General features: G+C 53.7%; 1 protein-coding gene across 1 annotated transcript in view; it reads right to left on the minus strand.

The window, feature by feature from the left end:
- Window positions 1-7134: 7134 nt before the first annotated feature.
- The window catches only part of MLXIP (MLX interacting protein), a 71584-nt gene continuing 55808 nt past the window's right edge, over window positions 7135-22910 (minus strand). Inside the window, exons 8-18 of the mRNA XM_011948500.1 lie at window positions 22144-22235; window positions 20545-21184; window positions 19196-19317; window positions 18876-19053; window positions 16917-17038; window positions 16220-16324; window positions 15964-16091; window positions 15576-15699; window positions 13435-13564; window positions 7884-12827; window positions 7135-7834 (exon numbers count right to left, since the gene is read on the minus strand). Of these exons, the coding sequence (XP_011803890.1) occupies window positions 12706-12827; window positions 13435-13564; window positions 15576-15699; window positions 15964-16091; window positions 16220-16324; window positions 16917-17038; window positions 18876-19053; window positions 19196-19317; window positions 20545-21184; window positions 22144-22235 (1763 nt within the window). The 3' untranslated portion in view covers window positions 7135-7834; window positions 7884-12705. The remainder of the gene's footprint in view (window positions 7835-7883; window positions 12828-13434; window positions 13565-15575; window positions 15700-15963; window positions 16092-16219; window positions 16325-16916; window positions 17039-18875; window positions 19054-19195; window positions 19318-20544; window positions 21185-22143; window positions 22236-22910) is intronic.

The following is a 22910-nucleotide window of genomic DNA, read 5'->3' on the forward strand; positions in this document are numbered from 1 at the left end:
AACCCGGTCTCTAACAACAAAATATAAAAAATTAGCCAGGCATGGTGGCATGCGTCTGTAATCCCAGCTACTTGGGAGGCTGAATTGCTTGAACCAGGGAGAATTGCTTGAACCAGGGAGGCGGAGCTTGCAGTGAGCCGAGATCACGCCACTGCACTCCAGCCCAGGTGACAGAGCAAGACTCCATCTCAAAAAAAAAGAAAAGAAAAGAAAAGAAAAGTTGCTGCTGGTCCAGGCGCAGTGGCTCATGCCTGTAATCCCAGCACTTTGGGATCAAGGTCAAGAGATCAAGACCATCCTGGCCAACATGGTGAAACCCCATCTCCACTAAAAATACAAAAATTAGCTGGGTGTGGTGGCACGCACCTGTAATCCCAGCTACTTGGGAGGCTGAGGCAGGAGAATCACTTGAACCTGGGAGGTGGGGGTTGCAGTGAGCCAAGATCACGCCACTAGACTTCAGCCTCATGAGAGAGTGAGACTCTGTCTCAAAAAGAAAAAGTTGCTGCCCTTATAGGTGCTGACTACAAACTCAGCAAATCTGATTCTTCCAAGAATCCATGGGAGAGGTGTGATTATTATCCACACTTCATAGAAGACGACTTCCAGGCACAGGACAGCTGTCACCCCGGCAGTCACTCAGGACCCATATCTCATGAGACTAGCACTTCACAATGAGGACTCTGGATTTCATTCTAAATGTAATGGGAAGCTGTTGGAAGTTGAAGCAGCATCTTTTAAAAAGACCATTCCAGCTATATAGATAATTGACTGAAAGCAGCAAGAGGCAAAACATGGGCCAGGCGGGGTGGCTGACTTCTGTAATCCCAGCACTTTGGGAGGCCAAGCTGGGCGTATCACTTGAGGTCAGGAGTTCAAGACCAGCCTGGCCAACATGGCAAAACCCCATCTCTACTAATAGTACAAAAATTAGCCAGGCGCGGTGGCATATGCCTGTAATCCCAGATACTCAGAAGGCTGAGGCACGAAAATCGCTTGAACTCGGGAGGTGGAGGTTGCTGTGAGCCAAGATTGCGCCACTGCACTATAGCCTAGGTGACAAAGTGAAACTGTGTCTCAAAACAACATCAATAACAACAACAACAACATGAATAGAATATTCAAGTTGTCCAGGCAAGAGGGTTATTGTGATGGCAGTGGGGATGGGGAGAGGTGGCTGGGTCTCTGATTACAGATGCTCCTGGACTTACAATGGGGTCACGTCCCAATAAACCCACTGTAAGTTGAAAACGTTAAGTAAAAAACGCATTTAATACACCTAACCTCCTGATCATCATAGCTCAGCCCAGCCTGCCTTAAAAGGGCTTGGAACACTCACAGCAGCCTACAGTTGGGCAAAAGCACCTGGCAGCCCAGGAGCAGGAGTGTTGGCTGTCTGCCCTCATTCAGCTCACCACCACTGCCTAGCACCACGAAGAGATCATACAGCATGTCGCTAGCCTGGAAGAAGATCAAAATTCGGCATCTTAAGTACAGTTTCTACTGAGTGTGTATTGCTTTTACACCATCCTAAAATCAAAAAATCCTAAATCGCCAGGTGTGGTGGCTCAAGCCTGTAATCCTAACACTTTGGGAGGCCAAGGCAGGTGGATCACTTGAGGTCAGGAATTCAAGACCAGCCTGGCCACTATGGTGAAACCCCGTCTCTACCAAAAATACAAAATTTAGCCAGGCATGGAGGCGGCCACCTGTACACCTGTAATCCCAGCTACCAGGGAGGCTGAGGCAGGAGAATTGCTTGAACCCAGGAGGTGGAGGTTGCAGTGAGCTCAGATAACGCCACTGCACTACAGCCTGGGCTACAGAGCGAGACTCCGTCTCAAAAAAAAAAAAGGAATCCTAAGTTAGGGCCGTCTGTATTTCGGAGGTGTTATTGGCGAGACTTGCTAATAGGCTGAACGTGGGAAGACAGGGAAAGGAAGAGGCCAGAGTTAAGTCTGAGTTTCCGGCTGCAGCAGTTGGGGAGACGCCAATGCCGTTTATTGGCATGCAGAATGTTTGTGGATGAACAAGTTTTGGGCACAGAGATGGAAAGTAAGGTAAGTTAGAGGTAGAGAGACTTGACAAAGAGAAACTTGTGAATAGAGAGGAATGAGTCGATGAAAAGGGAGAAAAACGCAAGGGACAGAAGAGATAACTGACAAGAGCAAGCCCCAGGGGGCAGCAAAGGGAATGGTCCAAGAAAAGACAAAACCTCTGCAGATGTGAGATTTGGCCCCTGTTTCTGTGAAGTCTGCCCTTCCCTAAAGGGCTCTGCGTGGGAGCCCTGCCTTCTACCTCCTCGGCCTGCCCCCAACACCTTTGCTGGTGGATTTCTGCTCAGAAGCCACCTACCACACCTATCGCAACAAAGATTTTAATGCATTTACAATAAAGTCACTGTTGTATTCTCTGAGCCTCATTAAAATACAACCTTCAGTACACACATCTGGTTTTTTTTTTTTTTTTTTTTTAGGCAGAGTCTCACTTTGACGCCCAGACTGGAATGCAGTAGCACAATCTCAGCTCACTGCAACCTTCACCTCCAGTTTCAAGCAATTCTGCCGCCTCAGCACCCTAAGTAGCTGGGATTACAGGCACCCGCCACCATGCCCAGCTACTGTTTTTTTTTTTTTTGAGAGTTTCGCTCTTTTTGCCCAGTCTGGAGTGCAATGGCGTGATCTCAGCTCACGGCAACCTCCGCTTCCCGGGTTCAAGCGATTCTCCTGCCTCAGGCCCCTGAGTAGGGATTACAGGCAAGTGCCACCACCCCGGCTAATTTTGTATTTTTAGTAGAGATGGGGTTTCACCGTGGTCTTGATCTCCTGACCTCGTGATCCACCCACCTTGGCCACCCAAAGTGCCAGGATTACAGGTGTCAGCCACTGCGCCCAGCCCTTTTTTTTTTTTATTTTTTTTATGGAGTCTTACTCTGTTGCCCAGAATGGAGTGCAGTGGCAGGCACAGTGTTGGCTCACTGCAACCTCTGCCTCCCGGGTTCAAGTGATCCTCCCACCCCAGCCTCCCAAGTATCTGGGATTATTAAATGTGTGCCACCATGCCTGGCTAATTTGTGGGTGTTTTTGGTTTTTTTGTTGTTGTTTTTTTTCAAGGCAGAGTCTCACTGTCACTCAGGCTTGAGTGCAGTGACGTGATCTTGGCTCACTGCAACCTCTGCTGCCCAGGTTCAAGTGATTCTACTGCCTCAACCTCCTGAGTAGCTGAGATTACAGGCACTTGCCACTGCGCCCAGCTAATTTTTGTATTTTTAGTAGAGACGCGGTTTCACCATATTGGTCAGGCTGGTCTTGAACTCCTGACCTCATGATCCACCCACCTCAGCCTCCCAAAGTGCTGGGATTACAGGCGTGAGCCACCGTGCCTGGACCTTTTTTTTTTTGAGAGGGAGTCTCACTCTGTTGCCAGGCTGGAGTGCAGCGGCTCAATCTTAGGTCACTGCAACCTCCACTTCCCGGGTTAAAGCAATTCTCCTGCCTCAGCTTCCTGAGTAGCTGGGACTACAGCTGCCTGCCACCATACCTGACTAATTTTTTGTATTTTTAGTAGAGATACGGTTTCAGCATGCTGGCCAGGCTGGTCTCAAACTCCTGACCTCAAGTGATCTGCCAGCCTTGGCCTCCCAAAGTGCTGGGATTATAGGCATGAGCCACCGTGCCCGGCCAGTACCCACATTTTGGTCAAAGGAGAATAAAAAAGGAAGAGTTGGGTAAATACACAGTAAGTATTAGGAAAAGGAGGGACAGAAACTAGAGAAATTTACACAGATCTCAGTACATACAGGAAAGTTGACACAGCGTCACTATAGTCCACTGATGGGTGGCGCTGGGAACTTGGGAGACACCAACACGCTGGAATCAGGGCTGTGGGACTGGTGACAGGGGCAGGTGGGGAGGACCGCTAACCCCTGATCACTCAGGCCCCACCCCCAATGCAAAATTGTAATGGAACCAACCAGGTCTGTTCAGTACTTCCCCCAGGAGTGAAAATCAGTCAGACTAGATGAAGAGATTAGACTGCTCACTGCACCAAGCCCATTAAGGCAGGAAAGTAGACTCTTATCTTAAAAAGCTTTTCCCCTCTTTACACAATAAGGGTTTTCTAGCTAATGATTTTCAGTGAAACAGAAAATCTGATCAATCAGAATGCCCCATTCCCCAGGTTTCTCATTAACTGTGATTTTGTTGCTTTTCACAAAGCCTTTGGGAACTTTTAAACGACCAACTTTGCAGGTATATATGCAGTTCTGGAAATGGTACTAAAAAGCATACTTACGGCCGGGTGCGATGGCTCATGCCTGTAATCCCAGCACTTTGGAAGGCTGAGGTGGGTGGATCACTTGAGGCCAGGAGTTCGAGACCAGCCTGACTAACATGGTGAAATTCTGTCCTACTAAAAACATAAAAATTAGCCCGGCCTGGTGGCAGGCACCTGTAATCCCAGCTACTCGAGAGGACGGGGTACAAGAATTGCTTGAACCCGGGAAGGCAGAGGTTTTAGTGAGCTGAGACTGCACCATTGTACTCCAGCCTGGGCAACAGAGTGAGACCCTGTCTCAAAAAAAAGAAAAGAAAAGAAAAAAGGAAAAAAAAAAAAAGGCATACTTAACAGATGAAATCCATATGGTGTCTGGAATGTGCTTCAAAATAATGGAGGTGGGCGTGAGGTCTCAGAACAAAACAAAATCGGCCCGGAGTTGATCATTGTTAAAGTGGATGATGGGCATTCATTATGATGAAGGAGCTCATTATACTATTCTCCATTTCTGTGTGTACTGGAGATTTTCTGAACTAAAAAGGTAAAAAGTACATGCATTAAACTTCAGGATAAGTTCAATCAAAGTTCATTCACACCACTCTATACAAGTCTAATTTCAGATCTTTACCGAAAATAAGGGAAACCATGTTCTACAGAATTGAGTCCACATCAAGATGAAATGCTTTTCATGCCATTTAGAGATTAGTCTTATAGCTACAATTACTCAAGTTGAAGTTTTGAAATTACCTACGCAGTCTTCAGCGTCAACGCCTACTGTCGCTCAACCCTGCCCCTCTGATCCCCTTTCCTCCCCTGCCCCACCGGTCCCAGGGCTGTGGGCAGAGGCAGCTGGAGTGGGGTGAGTTCGGGGAGGGTTGGTCCCCTGGCTGTCTGGATATCTACTTCCTGCCAGGTCTGTGCAAGGTACGGCACCAGGCCCTGGTCCTGGTGAGCGCGGAATCTGGTGGGGAAGAGAAACTGAGTAATTTAACATAATTAGTGTCCTGAGAGCCGCTCCGAGACTCCATGTGTGCGTGCACCTATGTGGCGGGGAGGGCATACGAAGGCTGGTTTCTGAGGATTTGATGTTTAAAGAAAGACCTGAAGGAAAAGAGTGGAGATGGAGAAGGGCTTGGAGAGAGGAGACAGGCCTTGGGAAAACTGTAAAGAGCAAAACCAAACCAAACCTGGTATGTTCAGAAAACGAAAAAACAGCAAAGAAAGCAGGGGAAGGGCTTCCATGAGGGCCCGGGACTTTGTCTGGAAAGCACTGGAAGGACTGAAGAGAAGAGCGACCTGGCTAGACTTGGGCTTTTTAAAGCTCATGCTATGATGTGGAGGACAGACGAGGTCACTACTTCAGCTGCTTGGGCAATGGCGTGACTTGGACGGGGGTCATGGCAGCGGGGATGGAGAGAAGCGGATGATGTACTTAGAAGAAACTGAGAAGAGAAACTTGGCAGGACTTGGTATTGGGAGAGGAGAGAAAGGACATTAGGGATAACTCTCTGGATTTGGGCTTGGTGAGTGGTGGAGGGAGACGCCAAAAAGCCCTGTCAGGCTTCTCTGACCCATGTGGCCTTGCTACCTCAGATATGACTCTGGTTTGTCTGTAAACGGAATTAACCACACCACCACCTTGAGAACCGTGCAGAGCTGTACACGCCCCTGCAGCAGCCGGAAACGTTAAGCCTGAGCAGGGCCCAGTGCACATCAAGGAACGGGACTCCAGGGCACTGGCCTCGCTCCCTCCGGATCCTGCTCTTGTCGCTGCTACTCCCTCCCCAACCCAAAAGAAAACTTGGCTTTCTCCTCCAATCATGTCTCTATCATCTTTTAGGATCCCAGGTAGGTATGGAGCTGTGCTCAAAACATTAACACAGACACTTGTTGCTGAGCTCAGTGGAAACCGAGTTCCTTCCAGCCCAAAGGAGTCTGTGAGGCGTTCACCTTTCTCTCGAGGACCCCCGGTTCTCAAGGCCCAGGCTTGCTTTGTGTCTCCTCAGGGGAGGCGTGGAGGTTTGATCAGGCAAAAGCTTGTGTATCAACCCACTGCATTCTAGATCCAGATCTGGGCAGTCATCTCGTGAATCGACCCCACGGCTCTGTGCGGGGCTGGCTCTTCTCGCTGGGTCACCCTGTCCAGGCACAAGGAGCCAGATGGGTGGGTGTGGGGCCCAGGAAAATGGCAGAGAAAAGCTTCTACATGAAACAGAGATGAGCCAAACTTTCTTAGCACCTGAACAAAGGGACATTTCTACTGGTCAGTTTTCTAGTCTTTCCCATCTCTGGTATTGAGTCAATAACGAGCAGAACCACAGTGCCTGGAGGTTCCCACTGTGACTGAGGATCTTGCAGAGCTGGGCCAGTGCTGGCTGTGCTGATGACTGCACTCTCTAAGCACAGAGCTCCATGGATTACTGAACACTCAGACACACGTGATTTCACATGAAACTGTCAAGTGTGCAGGCCTGGTGCTGTTTGCCCAAGTCCTGGATGAGGAAATGAGAGGTTTACAGGGGCACCAGTGAGCTCTGTCCACCTGGGTGCGGCCTGGAGCAGTGGCCTGCCTCACTAGCCCCTGCTGAGGAAACAGGAAGAACCTGCCACACTGGGCCTTTCTCATCAGCCTTTGCAGGGAGGCCTGTCTTTAGGAGCACCGACCTTCTGGACACACCTCCAGAATCGCCCCCCTACCCTGGGCCTCTTCCCCACCCGATGCCTCCCTCCCAGGCTGATCACACCTCCCAAGATTAGAAGGAGCGAGCTGGCCATGGGCATCGCTGTGCTCAGATCCCTTCATTTTCCCATCTCTTCCACTGTGCAACAGGATAGTATTTAAGGCCACACATCACAGGCTTTTCAAAAAAAATAAGGTTTCTTTATTGTCTTGGATGCAAATATAGTTTTAAAAATGCATTGTAGTGTTGAATACAGCTGGTGGAAACGTGCTTCTTGACAGCAGAGCATCAGAGGGGCGTACTCAGGGTGACGTGGGCCAGAGGGGGCCTCTGGCCAAACCAGGCTCTTCTCTGGTTTGTTCTTCAGACCACGAGGTGGAACCGTCTCCTCAAAGGAGCCCTGCCACAATCACCAAAGCTCACACCAGAAAAAACCGCCATTTACACAACAAACTGAACCTAAAAAAGGAACAGAACATGGTGCTTCCGCTGTGAACAATCAGCAAGCGAACCTGCTTTCCTTTCCTGGGCTGTTTGAAAAAGATTCAGCTGGAGAAACGGGGGCACTGTGGGCGGCCTGTGGGGGGCGGCGTGGAGCTGTGGGGCCCGGGCTGAGCCCTTCCTGGCTTTTAACTGCAGGATGTAAACTCTATGGAAATGTACAGAACTTCAGTTTCTCCCAACCCTCCACAACCTCAACTCTTGAGACCACCAAATAACTGTTAGGAAACGCAGAAGAGAGTCCTTCAAATGAGCTACACCCGGGTTCAGAGAGCAGAACCAACAGTGTGACTGGGGCATGGAGGTAAATTCTGACACATGATTGGAGGGGAATTTCACAAAAACAAAATTCCATGAAGTAAACACAGACACGCAAGCTTGTGCAAGTGCACGCGCGCATGCGCTCTCTCTCACACACTCACACACACACACACATACACACACACACACACACACAGAGTCAACATTCAACGTGAAGAGTTCCCTTTTCTTTCTTGAACGTTGATTTTTTGCAAGCCCTGACAAGCAAAGAGTCCCACGCGGTGGCCAGGGCGGGCCAAGACCTCAGAATGAAAAGCCCACAGCTGCTCTGTCCTCACCCACTCTGGAGGCCAGCCCTGGTACAGGCACGGGGGTGGGGGTCCTAAAACGCTTTGTCAGCGTTCCTGGAGCCCTGGTCAAGCTTCCCACATGCCCCATGTGTGTCCCTCACATCACAAAAACCTGTCCAGCCGCCCAAGGCCACGGAGTCCACCGAATGCCACAAACATGCTGCTGAGCCTCAAAGCTCTTCAACCTCCCACCTTGCTGTCCCCTCTCCCCTGACAGGTGTGCAGACAAGGTAAAATCCTCCAAAGCAGAGATGTCAAGGGCCTGGAGCCACATGCCACATCCCCGTACATCTGTGGCACCCTGGCCGGCCACCACTGCACATGCTGCCTGCCTGGATCATGCTGTCCAGCTCTCCTTTCCCTTCCCCAAGGAAACGCTGGGCCAAGCTGAGCTCCAAAATGGGTGGGTTCCTCTGGGGCCAGGGAGCAGGTGTCGAGGGAAAGGCCACTTTCCCATCAGAGGGAAAAGAGAGAGGCTCAACTCACACCCAAGGTGCCTGCTAGGAGGCCTCAGGCAGGCCAGGCAGGAGCCAGGCAACAAGGGAAAGGGACAGCTGAGGGCCAACAGGGGTGATGAGAGGGGCCCTCCAAGCCTTCCCACGTCGGAGCCAGGGTAAGGAAAGAGCTGGATTAAAGCAAAGTCCATCTGCCAGCGCAGAATCAGGCCTGCAGCACCCCAAATCCCCCTCATACAGGGGTCTACTGGCCCGGGACAGGCCCAGCTCCACTCCCACGAGTTCTAAGAGCATAATGTCCTGTCCAGCAGACAAGACCTCACCATCTTGAAAACTTGAACCTGCCACCTCAGGTTCACCCGGAGGCCAGCTAGGGCCTTGCAGGAAAGGGCCTTCCCAGCTACAGCTCCCCTCTCTGAGAGAGACCCTTACCTGCACTCCAGCTGCCAGCGGGGCCAGTCACGGCTCTGCACGGAGATGAGGCGGGTGTGTGAGCCCCCCACCCCAGCAACAGAAAGAGGTGCTGCATGCCACTGTGCTACTTTATCTGGGCAGGGACTGGGGGTGTGATGCCCTCCAAGAATCCAAATTTACATCCCTCTTAGCCAGAGCAGAGAAACCTTAGGATTGACTTCTAGAAAAGGGAGTGTGGTCAGGGCCCATAGGCAGGAAATGGGAGGGCTGGCTGACCACTGACCCCACTGCCCTGGCCGACGGCTCTGGAACCATGTGCAGCACTGGGACGCCTGCCGCTTTCCAGCCCCTTCCCCTCAACCAAACCCAACATTGTCATCAGCACCAATGGCCAGCACTGCCGCTGCTCCCTGCAGTAAAATCCTCCAAAGTAGAGATGTCCTAAGAAGGTGGCCAGCCAGCCCACCCAGGGTGCCGGATGCTGTGTGGCCTGCCGGCCAACTCCAAGAAAGGCCCTCAGTAGCGCCTGCCCTGCTCTGGGGTCTCCCACTCACCACGGAAGGCAGCAGTGCAGGGCAGGGGCTGACAGCACAGGGCGATTTCTCAGAAACCCGCCAGGGATTCCAGCAGGACTTCTGGTTTTTCTTTTTGGATTTTCTAGTTTTTTCTTTTTTTTTTTTTTGAGACAGGGTTTCGCTCTGTCACCCAGGCTGGAGTGCAGTGGTGTAATCTCGGCTCACTGCAACCTCTGCCTCCCAGGTTCAAGCGATTCTCCTGACTCAGCCTCCCCCGTAGCTGGGATTACAGGCGTGCACCACCACACCCGGCTAATGTTTTGTATTTTTAGAAGAGACAGGGTTTCACCATGTTGGTCAGGCTGGATGTGAACTTCGGACCAATCTCAGGTGATCCACCCACCTTGGCCTCCCAAAGGGCTCGGATTACAGGTGTGAGTCACTGCATTTGGCCTCTGTTTTCTTTTATTTAGAGGCAGGGTTTTACTCTGTCAGTCCAGGCTGGAGTACAGTGTGGCATGATCATAGCTCACTGCAACTTCTAGGCTCAAGCAATCCTCCAGCCTCAGCCCCAAGTAGCTGGGACCACAGGCACTCACTGCCACACCCACTCGGCTAATTAAAATTTTTTTTTGTAGAGACAGGGTCTTGTTATGTTGCTAAGGTTGGTCTCCAACTCCTGAGCTCAAGTGATCCTCCAGCTTCAGCCTCCCAAAGTGCTGGGATCACAGGCGGGAGCCACTGCGCCCAGCCAAGATTGATTTTCTTACTCTCCAAAGCGTCAGCATTTTGAAATTTCTTTTATGAAAGTGGGGGCAAGAATCAGGGTGAAAATGAGTGTAAACAAAGCCCACCCTGAGGTCAGCACCCACTGGAGGCGGCCAGCAGAATGGCCTCAGATGTCCCTGCACCTGGCCCAGGAGCCCAGGACAGAGGTCAAATCTAGGCCCCTTGGTCTGGCTGGATTCATCAGGCAAGATTTGAAAACAAGAAAACCTCCAGAACAAGAAACAATCATGTCTGCAGCAGAGATACGGCACTGTGGCCCTATGGCCATGGCAATCGTGAGCACCAAGAGAATGAGTTACAGAAATATCTCCAATACAAAGACATGCGTCTCCTGGACAGTGGACAGTCGCTGGGACACACACACACACACACACCCTTCAAGGCTCACACAACCTAACAGCCTTAAATACCTGAAGAAACAGAATCATGACATTAAGTCAGCAGAGGGAGAGGTAGGCCGAAGCAGCAGGAGGCCAATTTTATATCCCATGGAGTTTAAAAAGAATGAATCCCCAGCAAGGGGTGGGGAGAAAGCCACTGACTTAGGAGAGTTCTTGGCTCAGCCAACCACTGCGGTTATCTACACGTTTTACAAAGGCACGGAAGTGGAGAGGGGCTGCACTCACGACCCTCCCCAGGGCCCACATAGCTGGACACGGTGGCCTCTTCCTTTTTCCCTTCTGGCCTTGGTGGAATTCCTACCACCGTGGCCTCTGCCTTTGGGACAATGCCTTCATGCTTATCCCCGGGTCAAGGATGGAGTCTATTACCATTTCCCGGGGGAAATTCCAAGGACCAGCCCAGCCCCATCTTATGTTCACCCCAAAGGAAGGTGATCTGGAAAGCCTGTAAACACACGCTCTGAGTGGCTGAGTGGTGTCACCAAGCTGCTTTTGTGCAAGGCTGAAGCACAGATAAGGGGGCAGGCGGTTGGCCGGAGGCCTGAACTGGGGAGAGACCCCTGCAGGCCTGCAGGAGCCAAGGGAGAACCTCCAACTGGATCTAAACTTTGGGGACAGCCTGGTGTGACCCTCTTCACACGGCTCCCAGGCTCCCTCAAAGCCCTTCCCAGGCCCTGCAGGCAGAGAGGGAGGGTGAAGAGAGGCAGAGAGGGCAGAGGTTGCCTGAAAGCCTGGGCTCCAAACTCCTCAGCAGAGCTTTAAAGTGCGTTCTTTCCACGAGGAGGTACCCTCGGCCGGGCTTCCTGAGTGCTGGAGAGAGTGCCTGCCCCTGCAGCTCCCTGCAGAGGTAGCCAGAGAAGGGCAAGGACTGAGGCTGGGCCAACCTCCCGCCGCACGCTCAAAATGGCCCCCAGCCCAGCCACGCCTCCACCCAGCCCTGATCCGGGTAGATTCTTTGCTGTCTGATCTGAGAGATGCCGAGAGACAGCTCTGAGGGCTGACCACTGCAGAGTGCTGCCCACCAACATTGTTTCCTTCTCCAAACACAAGACAGGACAGACTTTTGAATGTGGGGGCATCCTTGGTCCGAGAACTGTCCTGGTTTGGGGAACCCAGCTGAAAGACATCAGACAAGATGACAGGGCTGACAGCAGGACGTGGAGTCTGATCTTTCGGACACTAGAACTTCAGGGTTCTAAGCTCCCACTGGACACGCTTGACCTGTCAACAGCTGCAGCTGGAGACAAGTAGAGAAGAATGGCAGAAGGGCCATGGCGGTGAGGTGACATCCGAGAAAGCCCCAGGCTGAGTCCCTGTGGATCCTGCAACGTCAGGTGGAGCTAAAAGGGGTCAGATGAAACACGCCCAGCAGGGCCTGTCAGCCAGAGCAGCCACTGTGCATCACACACTTCCATTCTGGTCCTGTGTGTCCCACATCCACCTTTCTGCACACATGTGTCCTGGAGGCTCTCTGAAGAAGGCACTTCCTCCTGGCAGCCTGCCATGCATAAGCCTGAAGAGAAGCCCAAGTCCATCCACAAGGGCCAGGCATTGTCAAGAGTTGAGGGGAGAAAGAAAGATGCCTTCCGACTGTCCCACGGGCAGGCCAGAGAGTGGAGCAGGGCATCAGGCAGAGGCATGCATGTGGACAGGACGTGGCAGGAGGGACAAGGCTGGGCCTCAGGACAGGAGCAGGCCCTGTCACCCTCATCCCATCGCTTCCGCTCACTGGCGCCGGGCCTGGCAGGCCACCAGCAGAGCAGGACCAGCACGGCCAGCACTTCCCTTTTGTCTGGGCTGCCCCAAGGGCAGAAGAGGTTGGTGAATGAGGTCACTGAGTGAGAGAGTTCACAGCAAGGGGTTCCCAAAGGCGGGCTATTGCTGTCAGCAGGCCCCGAACCTGCTTCAGACCTGAGCATGGCCTCCCGACGCCACGGTGGGCCAGTAGAGTTGGAGAGAGGCCCCAAGGCTGAGCGTCAGGAAGGGCTGGGGGGCGCAGCCCACTCTCCATGAGCAGGGAAGGGTCTCCTGGCATCTCATGCGGCTGCATGCCAGCTAAGCAGCTAGGACTCTCCCAATCTTTTGCCGATCCTGGTGACGGCCTTGGATGCCTGCTCCGGCAGCTGTGCCGGGTCTGTGAGGATGGAGGTGGAGGTGCTCAGCTGCCGCAGCGTGTTCAACACCACTGCAAGACAAAAAGGGTCAGACACGGGCAGTGACACAGAACCACCACACACCACACACCTGCTTTCATACCTACAACCCATGTGGGAATGCTCAGACATGGGGCAAGTGGCAGCCGCTCTGGACTGCAGGGAGGAGTGCTGGGGCCCTACACCAAGACCTGGGCACTCACCCCTCTGCCTCCAGAAGCCTCCCCAAATCCTAGCAGGAGCTGCTGTAGGCGGAGCATCCTATGCTGTTCCTGGTGCCACGGGGCTGCCAGCTGTTCTGATATTAAGCTTCTATAACCTTAACATACAGGATCATCTTTGCTTGTTATTATAAGAATTACACAAGAAAACACACCTGAAGGCACCTGATACAGGGCCTGGCAAATAGTGGGCACTCAATGCATGCAAGCTGGGTCTGAGCAGGCTGGGAGACACAGGAGGGCAGGAGCCTCCCGCCCCCACTGGGCGCTCCTGAGGGCCTCCTGGACAGCACTGTGCCCCTGCCCCGGCCCCACCTGGTTGCCTGCAGTGGAGTCTGGCAAACACTGTTCTCAGCCTGGGGCCATCCTCCCTCCAAGACTAGCATGAAGCCCCCCACCCTGGCACTGCCCCACTCACTTGGCCTGAGGATGGGCAGGGAGCAGTGCTGGTCCAGCCAGGACAGCGCCGTCCGGTGCAGCTCCTCCAGGCTGCTGGTGGACACCATGCCCTTGAAAGACTCAAACAGCGGCTTGATAATTATGCTGAACTGCAGTGTGTGGTTAAAGAAAAGGCAGGCACAGAGAGGGGCTGGGGACTGCAGACCTGAAGGTGGCCGGGCTGGCCTACTCCTTCCCCCCGGGGCTGGAAAGCACCTGCCCACAGAGAATGGATCACTGGGGAAAAGGGGGAGAGATCTCTAGGCAAGGTATGTCTTCCACTTCACGAAAACACTCTGCTCTAACTGTACCTGGGCAACAGGGCCAAACACCAAGCCGGCAGGGGGCAGGGACACAGAAGGTCTCTAGTCTGGAACAGTTCCTAGCACCACCACGTGATCAAAATGGTTCTTACATACAGTGGCAGGAACATCAGAAGCACAGAACAGGTGGAAAGGCAGACGCCAACCGGGCATGGTGGCTCATGCCTGTAATCCCAGCACTTTGAGAGGCTGAAGTGGGTGGATCACTTGAGGTCAGGAGTTTGAGACCAGCCTGGCCAACTTGGTGAAACCCCGTCTCTATTAATAACACAAAAATTAGCCGGGCGTGGTGGTGGGTGCCTGTAATCCCAGCTACTTGGGAGGCTGAGGCAGGAGAATCACTTGAACCCAGGAAGCGGAGGTTGCGGTGAGCCGAGATTGTGCCACTGCACCCCAGCCTGGGTGAAAGAGCAAGACTCTGTTCTCAAAAATAATAATAAAGGCAGGAGCCATCTGCCTGAAAGTGGTGTTTGCCTTCTGTGTTAAATGCAAAAATGCATGCCAGTCTCCTAGACCATCTTAGTGAAGGCCTGAGGCTTGTTTCCTCTTGGACTTTGATCAGGACGGCGCCCACAGTTCCCCCACCCCAGCCTGATGATGGGGAGTGTGCCATTTCATCAAAGAGGCTCCGATTCATTCCAGATGCCACCCAGCTCTATTAATGACAGGGATCAGGACCAGGGCAGGCAGTAAAACAGCAACACAGGGAATCAGAGCTGGAGGCTGTCACCTGTTCATTTAAAAACAGCCTCTTATGGCCAGGCATGGTGGCTCACACCTATAATCCCAGCACTTTGGGAGGCCAAGACGGGGGGGATCACCTGAGGTCAGGAGTTCGAGGCCAGCCTGGCCAAAATGGTGAAACCCCATCTCCATTAAAAATACAAAAATTAGCTGGGCATAGTGGCATGAGCCTGTAGTTCCAGCTACTCAGGAGGCTGAGGCAGGAGGATCACTTGAGTCTGGGAAGGTGAAGGCTGCAGTGAGCTGTGACTGCACCACTACACTCCAGCTTGGATGACAGAGTGAGACCCTGTCTCAGGGGGAAAAAAGATACAAACAAAAACACCTGACGCTTCCCGCACACACAGGTGCTGTGCCTGCCCTGCCCGACAGCTGCAACTGGGATTCTCTCCTCCCGCACGACTGTCACCTCTGTCAGACCCAAGCCTCAATGCCACGGCCAACCCAACACATGTGCTGGCTGTTTACTCAGAGGCAGAGCAGTGGCAGGGTGGGGAGTGGCCAGGCAGGAACCACTCCCCGTAAGAGCCATGCTGCCACCTGGAAGACCAAGTTCAGGGTGGCCTTGGCCCAAGAGTCCCCAGAGGTGGACAGAGGTGGACATGCTCCGTCGGGCTTCAGACTGGGCTCTGCCACTCGGTGGAGGGAGTCCTCGTTTCTGCCTGTCACAGCAGGTGTGGCACTCACCTTCCCTGTGGCTTCGAGGACCAAGCTGGCTGCCAGGCTTTGTGGGACCACTCCTCCTTCCCCTGCACCTTCTGCAAGTGGCTCTAGCATTGTCCTGATTTCTTAAGGACCTAGAGAGCGAAGCCCACCGTTCTGCCTCCTTAGCCAGCTCCTCCTTCAGCACCCTGAAGCCCCATCAGCAGCTCCAGCCCACACAGCAGGCCAGGCCGGACCACTCTCTCCCGAGATAGACACTAGCACTGCCTGTCGTGAGGAGCTTGGTGACAGGCATTTAAAGAGTCTTTCTAAAGTAACTACAGTGCCAAGGTCTGTGGCTTCAGTGCATTGGCTGAGGGCGGGGAAGAGCAAAAAGAAAACCCAAAGATACGATCCAGAACTTCCAATTCTGCAAGGTCCGGCTTTTCACGTATTCGTCAAACATGTCTGTCATGTGATCAAACTGGCGCCGGGCGACGGGGACTCCCGTGGCAGGGAGCAGCTGCTGGCAGGAGCTGAAATGACAGGAGCCATGGGAGCTGTGGAGCAGCCAGCGGCCAATAAGGACCTTGGGACACAAGATGGACAGGGCTGGCCCGGTGCCGTGCCGCAGCCAGGCACAGAGAAGAGAGGTCTGTGGTAGGAGGGTGACAAAGAGCAGAACTACTGCAGCAAAGAGGCATCGACCAGTGACGAGGCCACAGGGTCTCACCACCTCTGAGGCAGGCCCTGCGTGGGGTTGGGGTGCCTGGTTGGAGCCCCGAGGCCCAGAAGCTCACATGATGGTGGCATTGAGCTCCTCGATCTCCTCCCGAAGCCGCCGGGCCTCCTCCTGCATCTGGCCCCTCTCCTGCTGCAGCTTGGTGATGTACTCCACGGTCTTCTGCAGTGTGATGGCGTGACTGGTCTGCAGAAGGGGCAGGTGGCTGGAGGCGGCACCCACAGCCAGCAGGCCTGCCACCAGCAATGACCATGCAGGGAGCACGTCTTGCCAGCTCCCCTGTCCTGCCACGGCCCACACGCTTGGCAACTCACCAGCTTGGAATTGTTGGAGATAAGGCTGTTGAGCATGTCGAAGCACATCTTGATGTTGAAGCGCCTTTTCTGCTCAGCTGAGATGTGCTTCATCTGCCGGTTCTGCTGGAGAACCCACTGGTCACTGAGACAGGCACATTGCAGGCACACTGCCCACCCCTCCTCACCCGCTACGCTGATGCTGGGTGCCCAAGGGCCAGGGCTAGAGAGCTACGTGGGGGGAGGGCATGACAAGAAGCTGAAGGCTCCAATGAGGAGCCGCGGGGACAAGACGGGGAACCCTACAAAACCTGCTCCGCAGAACGGAGCACAGCCAGGGCTGGGAACCGCAGGGCTGCATGGCATCCCAGGTGCTGCAAGCCCCGCCTTCCCCACCCAGCCCCGCCTCCTCCCCCAGCCCAGCCTTGGTGGTGGCCACACCCTTCCTGCAAATGATGCGGTATCTGCCACACTACGTGGACTCAGCATTGGTTCCAGGGCTTGGGGCCCACCCAGAAGCCTCCAGCGGGCCCACCGTCCCCACAGGGCTGGTTCGTGGGATGGGGCAAGGAGAAGCCTATTTCTGATCCACCCCTGCCTGGGCAGCTCTGGCTGGGTCTGAGGTCTCCATTCCAGACAGACACAGCTCCTTGATGTCCTTCTGCACTCCTCTCCCCTCCTCCCAAGGGAACCAAGACCCGAGAGAGACATGCGGTACCTTTAGTGCAGCCACATTTTTGGGGTCGGATTTCCCTGAGCAGTTGTTCTGGGGAGACTGAGGACTGGGGCTCTGCTCCGATGCACATGGAGAGGCCTGCCCTGAGTTTGGGCAGTCTCGACCTGGTAAGGACAGACTCCTCTGAGGGACGGAGCCCTGGCCCCTCAAAGCCACCAAGAGGCAGTCCAGGGTCTCTGCAGGGTTATGAGGTGCTCGCTGCTACCCACATGCTGTACTTGGTTCTTTAAACTGCACACACATGCTTCCTTAGATTTTTCTTATTCACTCCCCAGAAATTTTAAATTAATAACACAACAAAAACACCCTTAACCCACACAGAACACGATGGAGTAACCCTGTGTGATGTGTTCCAGTCACTGGTGCCACTTTAGGAGATATTTCGCAGGTGGGCTCCTTATTATTATTATATTTTTAAATTAAAAAACATTTTTTATAGAGCCAAGGTCTCACTATATTGTCCAGGCTGGTCTCAATCTCCTGGGCTCAAGCGATCCACCTGCCTCAGCCTCCCAAAGTGCAGGGATTAGAGGAGTGAGTGACCACGCTTGGCCCCAGGTGGACTCGGCCTTCTTGACCCATCCCGCTTCACTGTAACAAATGCCTCAGCTTCCTTTCCTCTCTGTCGGATTATTTTCCCCAAACTCCCCGTGAGGCTGTACAGCAGGCTCTAAGTTCTGTGTTCTGAGACTCCGGTGACCAAGGCAATGAATGGTTGGCCTAACCTCTCCCTCGATTATTTGAGGGGCCTAACTCCCAACTCTCCTGGATTTCTGTCTTTCCAGACTGAAGTCTCCAAAAGCCTGTCCTTGGAAAAGGCCCTTATTCTTATTCTCCAAAGCCTGTCCTTGGAAAAGGCCCCTGCTGGCCGAGCCCGCTAAGTCAGAGACCCTCCCTCATTCGTGTCTTCCTGAGGAGGGAGACAACTCTTCGCTCACAGAGTTCCAGGAGCAGCTACACCATGCTTTTGTTTGTTTAAAACAGAGTCTCGCTCTGTCGTCCAGGCTGGAGTGCAGTGATTCCATCTCAGCTCACTTCAACCTCCACCTCCTGGGTTCAAGTGATTCTCCCATCTCTGTCTCCTGAGTAGCTGGGACTACAGGTGCGTGCCACTACGCCCTGTTATTATTATTATTATTATTTGGTAGGGACAAAAAAAAATTTATTTTTATTTTTTGCCATGTTGGTCGGGCTGGTCTTGAACTCCTGACCTCAAGTGATCCACTTGCCTTAGTCTCTCAGTGTTGGGCATACAGGCATGAGCTACCGCACCCGGCCTACACCATGCTTTTATTTAAGAAAAGAGGCCATTTCCATTTCCCTTCCTGGCATGGCAGGCATTTGAGGGAAGGGGCCCCATCTGCTTACACCCTCTACCAGCAGCACAGCCTCAGGCAAACCATTCATCCCTGACCTGGTCTGCTGGCTCCTCAGATGTCCCTGGGCAAAATCAGTCCTGTTCTGATTGTCTCACCCCTGGATGGCCCAAGAGTGGCCATGGGGCACAGACCTGTAGTGCTGAGACCTGCTGGGGAAGGCCATGTTGGTGCCCAGATGAGGCTGGGTGGCTTCTGTGGCCACAGCAACCCCAGGCTGAAGTTCCCAGAGACAGGAACCCCAGGGCTCCTCAATCCCTTCTCTGGGTGAGAACAGCAGCTAGTGCCAGGCCTTCGTGGGCAGTCAGCAGGGACTCCCTGAGCACACTGGTCACCTACGCTGCCACGTGCCCACTACTTTTCGCCCTGCCAGTACCACCACAGGTCATCCTGCCACCCACAGAGCATGTTCCCAGACTGTGTTATCGGCAGGCTTACAAGACCTCACTGTGTGTCCTAAGCCCAGGCTCCGTCCTGAGGACCCAGGAAGCGCCTCCCATGATCCACAGCAGGCCCAGTTACTTCCCTTGTGATGTCCCAACCATCCCGCTGAGTGAACACTCACTGGGCCCTGTGACAGTGACCTGGGGGCTGCCCCCATGCAGCTGGACCTGCTCGCCCTTCCCCAGGGGGTCTTGCGCTGTGCTCGGGAAGAGCCGGGAGATGGGGGCGGGCGGGCTGTTCGTGCCATGGCCGAGATCTGTCACCAGGATGCTGCTGTGGAACTCCGGGACCCCAGGAGCCTGCAGTGACATGGGAGAGAGGTCACCCCCGACTGCTGATGCACAGCAGGGCGGCACACCCGTCGTCTCAGGTGAGGGCTGCCCAAGAACAGGGTGCTCCAGGTGAGAAGGACACTGCGGGTCTGTCCAGGGCCCTCCTCACCCTGGCGATGGTAGCAGGTGCGATGACCACGTTGGACTGGGACACCGTGGAGGCCAACATCCCTTCTCTCTTCAGAGGCCCTGACGTCATGATCACCGCTTGTGGCTGGCCTGAAAAGGCAGCTGTCAGGACAAGGAGGAGGTTCAGGTGCAGCCCTGGACCACAGGGCTTGGCCCACCCTGCAGAGGCTGCCTCTGCCAGTGAGACAGCTTGTTTCCAACCGCAGGGGACAAGAAGACGAAGCCACCAAGGCACCTAAAACTTTGTGTGACTTCTTGAAGGAGATATGTTATAGACCCAGTAAAGAGATAACCAGGACCGTGTGTTTTCACACTGCAGGTTGTGACTAACTTTAAAAAAAGAGAGAGGCTGGTTGCTGTGGCTCACACCTGTAATCCCAGCACTTTGGGAGGCCGAGGTGGGTGGATCACCTGAGGTCAGGAGTTCAAGACCAGCCTGGCCAACATGGTGAAACCCCGTCTCTACTAAAAATACAAAAGTAGCCAGGTGTGGTGGCACACGCCTGTAATCTCAGGAGGCTGAGACAGGAGAATCACTTGAATCCGGGAGGTGGAGGTTGCAGTGAGCCAAGATCGCACCATTGCACTCCAGTCGGGGCGACAACAGTGAAACTCTATCTCAAAAAAAAAAAAGAGAATAGAGACTGGGTGTGGTGGCTCACACCTGTAATCCTAGCACTTTGGGAGGCCGAGGTGGGTGGATCACCTGAGGTCAGGAGTTCGAGACCAGCCTGGCCAACATGGTGAAACCCCATCTCTACTAAAAATACAAAAATTAGCTGGGCATGGTGGCGCATGCCTATAATCCCAGTTACTCAGGAGGCTGAGGCAGTAGAATCGCTTGAACCCGGGAGACGGAGGTTGCAGTGAGCCGAGATCATACCACTGCACTAGAGCTGGGCGACAGAGTGAGACTGTCTCAAAAAACAAACAAACAAACAAAAATTAGCCGAGTATGGTGGCACACACCTGTAATACCAGCTACTCGGGAGGCTGAGGCAGGAGAATCGCTTGAACCCGGGACGGGGAGGTTGCAGTGAGCCAAGATTATGCCACTGCACTCCAGCCTGGGTGACAGAGCAAGACCCTGTCTCAAAAAAAAACAAACAAAAAACCAAAAAAAGATAGGAGCATAGAAAATGGACTAGATCATGGACATGTATTATTTAATGCCACTTTTGTTTCATTTAAGTGGTTGTGTGCATGCATGCACACGTGCACACCAGGGTGGGGGTGGTGGTCACAAGTTTGAAAGCCTTTGGGATGGGAAAACATCCCTCTGCTCTGGGTCGGGGGGAGCCCCACACTGAGTTCCCCCACCTGGCTCACCTGGGGCGATGCAGGTGTTCTTCAACACCAAGGACACGGGCTCTGGTTTGGGAGCAGGCACTATTTTGTGGGGCTGCTTAGGCCTGCCCCCAGTCAAGGATACAGGTTTGGGGTGCACAAAAGTTAACCGTGGCTGGGGAGGCTGGGGGACAGGAGACAGTGCCAGTCCACAGGGGGCCGCTGACGGGGCAGGGTGACGGGTGGTGATCACAAGGCCCTGACTCTGGCTGAAGGTGGTGGCAGAGGCGTCATGGGTGAGGGTGGCGGAGGCCGTGTGGGTGATGACAGACGGCACTTTGCTGACTCCAGCAAACTTCTGCGGCTGGTGGAAGGTGGGTGGAGCTGGGGGGTTCAGGGCAGTGGCAGGAGGAGGAACTAACGGTAACACGGGGGAGACAGGTGGTGGGGCGGGGCTGGGAGACAGCAGGGGCATGGTGAAGACGGGGAGGAAGGGCTGCGGGACACTCAGTGGTGCCTCTGATGGACCGAAGTCCGTGGGCTGGATAAACGGGTCCTCAGCCCGGGAGGTGTGTTCACAGCACTGCCCGTCCACGTGAGCCAGGGGTGGGGCGGTAGGGGGCGCGATGAGGCTGTCAGGCAGGCTCACGGTGGGGAGGGCGGTGGTCTGCAGGACGCTCTCCTGAAAAAGGAAGAGAGGAACCAGGAAGCAACACTGGGATCAGACAATTCCTTTCTAGCGCTGCACACTGCCAAGTCCAACTACACCGGCCAGGTGCTAGGACAGAGGGACAAAGGCCATGTCTCCATGCCCATGGCTGCTGATCTGGGGACAGGGATTTGTGTTTCCCTGCGTGTCTGCGGGGGTCTTGTTTCCATTAAAAACTAAGTAACTCAGAGCTCAGATAAGGCAATGGCCCTCACACAGCTGGCTAGCAGCCTGGGAATATCTTGCTTCTGGAGTCCAGCAGAGTCTCCCAAAGTCTCTGCCATCTTCTGTTACTGAGCAGAGGCAGCCTGGACTGCAGCTGCTCGGGGCTCCCCGAGGACAATTTCACGTGTCAACTGGTCATCAGGCCACTTCTTCCTAAATAAGAAAAGCTACAAGGAATGGTTCAGATCCCAGTCTCTGCAGTAGAAATTCTTCCTGGAGCCTGTTTGAAGATGATGCCAGCTTACTAGTATCTAACTGGTCATGGGCATAAGCATGAGGGCTCCATAAGGAAAAAGAATGGTACCTCGCTGAGTTCTGTAGCCCAAGCACTTGTAAGCAACTTTTTGGGTTGCTTAGTAAAACGTGAAAGAAATATACAGAAGTTATTTTTATTAGTAATCCATGCTTTTCTTCTCTGTCTAGCTAATTCCATGTTAATTAGTCGGAGCAGAGCTAGCTGCACGTAGGTTACCTGGCACTCAGGCAGGAGCACACCTGGACGGACAGTCTCCCACCCCATGGGTGCTGAAGGATGCTGTCAGAGGGCTGGAATCGTGCCTCTGCACATTAGCACTGGTCTAGCACCGCTTGGCGCTTTGCTGGTGACTGTGTGGCTAAGTCATTAGCCTTGCTCCGGCAGCAAACCTTTGATGAGTAGCCCTGTGCTTGCCAGCCCCTTCCCCTACCCATCCCCCAGCTTCCTCTACCTGTGCAGATGGGTTGTTGGGATCTGGTACAGGTGCTGAGGCAGATGCAGGTAGCATGGAGCCAAAAATGGAGCGGCTAGAAGAGAAGAGGTCTGAAAAACAACAGCAGGGGTCTTCTGAGCTCAGTGTGCCCAGCATTTGCTGGAATCAAGACTCAAACAGGGCCAGGCATGGTGGCTTATGCCTATAATCCCAGCACTTTAGGAGGCCAAGGTGGGCGGATCATGAGGTCAAGAGATCGAGACCACCCTGGCCAACATGGTGAAACCCCATCTCTACTAAAAATACAAAAATTAGCCGGGCGTGGTGGCGCATGCCTGTAGTCCCAGTTACTCAGAAGGTTGAGGCAGGAAAATGGCTTGAACCCGGGAAGCAGAGGTTGCAATGAGCCAAGATTGCACCACTGCACTCCAGCCTGATGACAGAGTGAGACTCCCATCTCAAAAAACAAACAAACAAAAAATGGTGCCAACCACCATGCCTGGTTGGTGCCACCAGTGGTCCCAACTACACGGGAGGCTGAGGCGGGAGGATCGCTTAAGCCCAGGAGTTAGAGGGTGCAGTGAGCTGTGTTCTTGCCACTGTACTCCAGCCTGGGCTACAGAGCCAGGCTCTGTCTCAAAATAACAAAGACTAAAACAGGCTGGGTGTGATGGCTTGGGAAGCAGAGGCAGGAGGACCACCTGGGCAACATAGGAGACCCCATCTTTACAAAAAATGAAGAAATGAACTGGGTGTGGTTGTGTGTGCCTGTAGTCCCAGGTACT

This window comes from Colobus angolensis, unplaced genomic scaffold (assembly GCF_000951035.1).
Source record: "Colobus angolensis palliatus isolate OR3802 unplaced genomic scaffold, Cang.pa_1.0 Scaffold28, whole genome shotgun sequence".
Classification (NCBI taxonomy): Eukaryota; Metazoa; Chordata; class Mammalia; order Primates; family Cercopithecidae; genus Colobus; species Colobus angolensis.